The sequence below is a fragment of the Telmatherina bonti genome (genome assembly GCF_933228915.1).
Source record: "Telmatherina bonti genome assembly, chromosome: 4".
NCBI lineage: Eukaryota > Metazoa > Chordata > Actinopteri > Atheriniformes > Telmatherinidae > Telmatherina > Telmatherina bonti.
Window position 1 is genome coordinate 35206602 of NC_136622.1, and position 7640 is coordinate 35214241.

Consider the following 7640-nt stretch of genomic DNA (forward strand, 5'->3'; position numbering starts at 1 on the left):
GAGTGTTCTTTCCAGTTTGATTTTGTTATCATAAATTTTAAGTTGCTCCTTTAAAATATCCTGATGGATTGTCAGTTTTGTTTTCCTCCATTTCCTCTCTGTTCTCCTGCAGCTTCTCTTTAACTCTTTTATTTCCTCGTTTCTCCATGGTGTTCTGAATTTAGTTCTTAATATTTTTGTTTTAACTGGAGCTGCTGAGTTAATTGCCGACTATAATTTGTTGTTAAAATGGTCGACGATAAAATCACATGATGCAGGAAAAATCTGAGCAGGAGTTCCAGATAAAATATTAATAAAATTTGCAGCCACTTCAGAAGTAATATATCGCCTCCTCACAGTCCTCACTGAAGCGTCCTGTTTTATAGAGCTGGTGATGTTAAAAAACACACAGTAGTGGTCTGACACAGCCAGGTCAACAACAGAGGACACACCAGTGGTCAGGCCATAAGCTATGACCAAGTCCAAGGTGTGTCCTCTGTTGTGGGTAGGTTGTGTAACATGCTGTTTAAAACCCATACTGTTTAAAATGTTTAAAAACTCTCTGGCATAAGGATCACCACTGTTATCAATGTGAAGGTTAAAATCACCAGTTATTAAAATCATATTATATTTAAGATATATGGTTGATATGAAACCAGAAAATTCTTTAATAAAGCATGAGGGAGGATTTGGTGGCCTATAAATAGTTCTGATAAAAACAGCACTAAGAACAGTGGATTTCTGCAGAAGTCATTCCAGGTGAAGTAGTTTGGACTGATGGCAGTTTGGGCTTTATGTGCGCAGAAGATGGCTGCATTTACAACACGCCAGCTGGATGAACGGCATGATGAGTGAACAAGTGAGGTGGTACACCTGAGACTTTACATAGAAAGGGGTTACAGGCTTGCTTCTGCAAGGAAATGTAAGAGTCTCCACCTCTGGCTAAAACAGCACCCAGTCCTACAGCCTCTCCCACAGCTGGCGAGTTTTGTCAGTCGATCTACGTTCCTACCCTCACCTATGGTCATGAGCTGTGGGTCGTGAGCGAAAGAACAAGATCTCGTATACAGGCAGCTGTAATGAGTTTCCTCCGCAGGGTGGCCGGGCTCTCCCTTAGAGATAGAGTGAGGAGCTTGGTCATCCAGGAGGAGAACAGAGTAGAGCCGCTGCTCCTCCGCATCGAGAGGAACCAGTTGAGGTGGCTCGGGCATCTGGTCAGGATGCCTCCTGGACCTCCCTGGTGAGGTGTTCCAGATTCGTCCCTCTGGGAGGAGACCCCAGGGAAGACCCAGAACACACTGGAGGGATTTTATCCCTTGGCTGGCCGGGGATCGCTTTGGGAAATCTGATCTCCATTCGCTGTTCAGCAGCTTGTATGGATCTAAAGTATTAATTAGTGTGTTTTTTTCTTTGAGTTCGCATTAAGGCCGTTCTCTCAGACATGTTTTTAGATGTCTTTAACTCTGTATTTTTTTTACTGGTGTGCAACCTGAAGGTGTTCATATGAACAGTCACCAGGTTTCCCCAAGATGATGTTCTCCATGAGCTCTCTCTCATTCTGGAATAATTACAACCTTCCTGGAGATATGATCCGTGTTTAATTGTTCTAGATGTTCCCAAGATTAGGAATTAAATTAGAGGGAATAATAACATAATGTCCAGTTCAATGGTTATCTTATTCATGAGTCATCCATCTTTTTGAATGTTATTTAAGTCTCCGGAAAAGCAGCTATGTTTAGAAAAACTCATTTCAAGACTGTTCACTCCTCTGAATGAAAGCTGCACATCTTAAATGAAACTGTGCTGTAAGTGGGTCATTTTATCCATTTTGTAGAGACACAAAAACCAAGGATATGTAACACAAGAAGCATGACTGCTTCAATTTTCCTGATTTAGCTGCAGGTGACATGATAATGACAAAATAACATCCATATGATGACAGGACATTAGATTCACAAATGCCTCAATTAAAGAAAAGGATCAAACTCTTTAGATGTCTTTATTTCTAAGCTGGAAGGTGTTTGCCTGCCTTTTCTTTTAACATCGTAGAGTACAAACCATAGACTGTATATAAAGAGATGGAGGTAGTCTCTGTGACATCACCCGTAGGTTTCTGAAGAGTTGAATTGAAGCTCGGTGGGCGGTTCCTACCGTCACCATGCTGGGAGCGTCATGGGCGTCGTCTCATCCGGAAAATACAAATATGGGCAAAGAGGTGGAGCTCAGAGGGAGCCGTGAGCGTCATGGTGGATGATTGACATTGAGCGAACTCCGAGCTTTCTGTAGCTAAAAGCTAACCGAGCTAACCCCGAGATAACGGGAGCTAACCAGATAATGGAGGTAAGCAGGCTAAAGCTAAGTCACGTTGTTAACCGGCTAAAAACTGCGGTTGTTCTACGTTCTTCTTACTTGAAGCCGGAGATCGGTACCTGTCAATCAAAAGGACACGCCCCTAAATATGCTGAATTTTGAGATTAAATTACTTTTAAATGGACAAGTTAGAAAAAAATTCACTCCCCCCACAATTTGTCATGAAGGTATACCTGACCTATAAACCGAAAATGGATTTTTGAACCAGGCTGTAAACATGTTTATTTCAGCTGTAAACATGTTTATTTCTGCTGTAAACATGTTTATTTCAGCTGTAAACATGTTTATTTCTGCTGTAAACATGTTTATTTCTGCTGTAAACATGTTTATTTCTGCCGTGAAGTTGGCCTTTTTAACATGAGAGTCTATGGGGACTTGCTCTGTTTTGCAGCCCCTAGTGGATGAAAGGGGAACTGCAGTTTTATGCACTTCCGCATAGGCTTCACTTTTAACCGCCGGAGGTTGCCGCTTGGTACAAACACAATAAAACATCTCTGAGTCATTATTGACGAAGCCTGGGTGTTCAGACACACCTGTGAAAGTCGCAGGGACATGGGCTCCAGCTGAACTTGGCCTTCAATGCGAGGGCTGTGTCGGGACCTCAGAGGCTCCTTGGAGGTATTTCTTCTCAGCAACACTGACGCACACACTGGTTCAAAGATGTACTGGTGCTCGCGACTCTGCATACACTGGGTCATGGCATCCTGTGCAGTAACAAAACAATCGAGTAAAGACATTCCTAAACGTTGGCTTTCACTTCCAGTTTCCTTTTAGCATCGTTGCAGTTTGTAAATCAAGACTATCTATTATTGTAGTAGAAGCCTGCATTATAACAGGACAGAGCAGAAAAGTGCTTCTACAGATGGATTGACTCTGGTTTACACTGAAAGATATCTGCACAAGACATACTGAAGCATCTTTAATGAAAAACTCAAAAGATTTTTCCTTTATGGCAACAAATCTTTAAAAAAAAAAAAAAAAGAGTTTGATGTGTAATCTAGGAAATGTATCATTTTCAATTAAATTGTCATATTACAATATAAATAAAATGCAAAGAAATCAAAGTGATACTTATCTAAATTAGCTTTCCTGATATAACATTATAATTACGTTCAAGTTATCAATAACGTATATTTCATTTGATACCAGAAAGAAACAGTTTTTTCCTTTAATCGACTGAAAATATTACAACATGTCACGTTTTGTCACAGTAAAAAAAAATAACAATAACTCAGTCTGGTTAGCTGTTATTTGATTTAACTTTATTTAAAATAAAACTACTAAACAGAAAACCCAAAGTTTAACACTGAGTGGTCTCCTGACAGTTTAATTTCACCTTAGAACTGACCTGGATCTGATTGGCTGGCAGCTTCCCGAGCATTTCACACTGTGTGTCCCAGTAGACACTGAAGTCTTTGATCTCAAGCTGCTTTTGTCGGTGAAGCTTCTGGGCCTGAAAATAAAACCATGATACGGCGTTACCATCAGAGTATTACATTTTTGGATGGATAGGCCATCACTTTCTGTCTGGTGCAACTTTATCTCCTCTTTCATCCCTCGTTCTCTTTGTCATTTACAAATTTGCTCGGCACAGCAAAGCAGCCAGACCATCATTCTGCTTGCTAAAATACTGGACAAGACAAGTTAAAATCAAATCAAATCAAATCAAATTAAAAATAAAAATAAAATTTGGTAATTCAATTTCTTTGCTTTCTAATCTTACTGATGATTCTCTGTCAGGGCAAAGCGATGAGCCACACCTCACTCTTGTTGGAAAAGACCACACCATAGCTGGATGCACCTTTTATACCCAAGCCTGACACCCTAACCTGTATACAATCAATCGGTCCATTTGTAGAATCCTCCATCACAGTTACTATTATGTACATTTTAAATCTGTCCAAACTTTCTTTCCTCAACAAATTCTTTAGTTTCTGTTTTTTAAATACAATTACGTTGATCAGTGATGACACTGAATATTCTTTATCATAATATTTGTATCTGTTTTGAAAGGTTCACAATACATTTTTAAGTTTAAAAAAAAAAACAAAAAAAAAAACAACTTCCCAACATTTCTTGCAGTGGAGTTTGATGTATGTTCACAGTTTATACATGGAAATCCGATATGCCAGTAACTAGTTATGTAAAATGTATGAATGTAGTAGGAATTTGAAATCTGAAACTTGACCACTGAATTACATGATCACATAAATATTTTTAAATGATCCTAGTAAACTAACAGCTTAATTTTAGTCGCTTGAGTTGTTTGTAGAGTCAACTCACCGACTCTTTGGAAGGATTCTGAGCAGATACGTTGTTGATGCAGACTCCAAAGGAAAAGGGCTTCTCTGGGTTGGAAATGTCATCCTCAAATCGAAGATGCACATTTTGGATCTTCAGCTACATAATGCAGAAATTCATAATTCAGTCTGCAAGTCCAGGTAAAACAATAATAGTGTTGTCAATAAACAACAATAATCCATAGTATGAAGGATGACAGCATGGACAACTCGTGGACTGTAATGTTTTAAGTTTCATCTCATGCTGGAATTCCTTCAGGAATTCTGAGATATTGTATCATATCTGGGAAGAATGTAAGTCAGTCACATGATCTCATTGTTTGATTCAGCGTGTATTGTTAGATGGCTTACCTCAATGTTTTCTACAATCCTGGTGACGACGGAAGCGGTGACCGAGTACCAGTAAGACTCTCCTCTCTGTTCACACTCACTCTGAAGAAGCAACACACAAATATAAAACCAGCATGTGTCGATAATAATTATGTTCTTGATGGATGGATATATGGATGGATGTGTGGATGGATTGATGGATGGATGGATGGATGGATTGATGGATGGACGGGTGGATGAATGGATGCATGGATATATGGACAGATGGACGCGTGGACGGATACAGATGGATGGAGGGATGGATGGATGTTTGGATGGATGGATGGATGGATGATAGACAAATCCATCGATGAATGGATGCATGGATGGACGGATGAATGGATGTTTGGATGGATGGATGGATGGATGGATGATAGACAGATCCATTGATGAATGGATGCATGGATGGACGGATGAATGGATGTTTGGATGGATGGATGGATGGATGATAGACAGATCCATTGATGAATGGATGCATGGATGGATGGATGAATGGATGCATGGATGAATGGATGGATAAATAGATGAATGGATGAATGGATGGATGGATGAATGGATGGACGCATGGACGGATACACATTGTCGGACGGATGGGCGGCTAGATGGATGGATGGATGAATGGATGTTTGGATGGATGGATGGATGGATGGATGGACAGATGGATATACAGATCCATCAATGAATGGATGGATGGATGGATGGATGAATGGATGTTTGGATGGATGGATGGATGGATGGATGGACAGATGGATATACAGATCCATCAATGAATGGATGGATGGATGGATGGATAGAAAGATCCATTGATGGATGGATGGATGGATGGATTGACATACTATTTACTGAGAAACAGAGGAAACCATTTCAGCAGCCACCTACTTTAAATCTCTCCTCCAGCGCCTTGAGGAGGCGTTTTTTGCGTTCCCGCTCTTCCTCCCTTTCTTTCTCTGCATCGTACTCCTGCAGCTGGGCGGGGCCGATGATCAGGTTGAGCTGGGACATGGAGATGACCCACGGGTCACTGTGAGGCCGGTAGAAAGGGATCTGGAGCGTGATCTTACCGATGAATCCTGGCAGAAATAACAAGTCGTGTAGAGGAGTGTTTAGTTGTTTCTTCATAATAGGAAGCAGAACTAGACGTAAAGTAAACCTGGACATTTACATTTATGTCTGACATGGAGAGGGTGAATTTTATTACAGAAAGATAAAAAACATTTTAAATATTGTCCCCTAATTTATTTTATCATCAAAACTTTTGTGTGTAAAAGTTGTGCCATTAGAAAAGTAACAACCAATACTGATCATTTCCGATTATTAATGATAATTACATTTTAATGCAAATATCGTTCGATAATATCAGAAGGCTGACATCTGTGGTTGCATTTCTTTGACCTCACAGTACTAAAGTAGGTTCACATGCCAAAATATAACCTTGAATATAAGTACAGATACATAAATATATGTTAATGTACTTAGATAAACAAGTTTTAAGTTCTGCACAGTGAGGAAAACTGCAAAGCAACTTTATTTATAATGCACTTTAAAAACAACAAAGTTGCTCAAGGTGCCACAACATGCTGAGTTAAAACTAAATAGCATAAATAACATGTAAAAGGATAATAAACATAAAATACTGGAAATAAAAGCTCCAAAATATCTGAGCAGCAGATAATTCAGTTTGTTCAGCAGGACTGGATGTACCGACACGCTCTGCAGCAAAGGCCTCTAATTTTTATCATCTGACAGACACTGTTCCTTACTGCATTAAGTTCAGACACAAGCTGCAGTGTGTGTTGGTTTGCTCTTCATACGCCACACATTAGAATGTTTAAATAACACATTTGGCAACGTCTTCCCTTTCTCTCTCCTCTGTGATCAAACCAACAGCAGAGTCGACAACTAAACAACATGAAGTCCATCTAACGAGACACACAGACGAAAAGCTTTCATTAAAGACGTTTTAGTCCGTCGCTGAGAGTGTTGAGGGTTAATTTATTTTCTGTTTCTGCAGCGTGTTCTACTTAGATATGACGTGAACAATCATCTAAACCAGAGCAGCGCTAACAGGAGCGATAAGCAGACAGATGATTGTGTCATTACTGAGAATTGTTGGTGTGTTTGTTGAGAACTGGACAATCACTGCAGATATTATAAAATAAATATTATTTATTGTTGAGTGGAGGCAGCTGTTGTTGTAAAAGATGTTTATCTGCAGAACATTTCAAGCCCATCTCAGACTAGTTTGGTTCGGTGAAAACTTTTGTTTTATTGCCTTTAAATAAAAGGAAATGTTGACCACATTGATGGTTGTGTCTCTTTTTTAAGCACAACCTCACCTTTATCATCTGGGTCTCATTTATAAAGCAATGTGTAGGATCTATACTAAAAATCATGATGTGCATATAAAGCAAAAACAGCAAATAATAATCAGATTAATACGGCAGATACGTGCACCTGCAAGAGTTTTAGCCTTTCCACATCGCAGCATGCGGTTCCATTACCAGTAAAACTGCACAAAACCTAAACATCTCAATGAAAAAGTGGAAATAAAACGAAGCAGCAGCTGCAACAAAATAGCTGCTCTGGAACAGAAAATGTCTTGTATCTCCATCATCCTGAAGC

General features: G+C 39.5%; 1 protein-coding gene across 11 annotated transcripts in view; it reads right to left on the reverse strand.

Annotated features, from left to right (window-relative positions):
* Positions 1-7640, reverse strand: part of vps13d (vacuolar protein sorting 13 homolog D) — a 94395-nt gene that overhangs the window by 78221 nt on the left and 8534 nt on the right. For all 11 annotated transcript variants that reach the window (XM_079238976.1, XM_079238975.1, XM_079238982.1 and 8 more), the window contains exons 4-8: positions 5898-6088; positions 5001-5081; positions 4633-4749; positions 3698-3802; positions 2883-3053 (exon numbers count right to left, since the gene is read on the reverse strand). In XM_079238976.1, coding sequence (XP_079095102.1) covers positions 2883-3053; positions 3698-3802; positions 4633-4749; positions 5001-5081; positions 5898-6088 — 665 coding nt within the window. The remainder of the gene's footprint in view (positions 1-2882; positions 3054-3697; positions 3803-4632; positions 4750-5000; positions 5082-5897; positions 6089-7640) is intronic.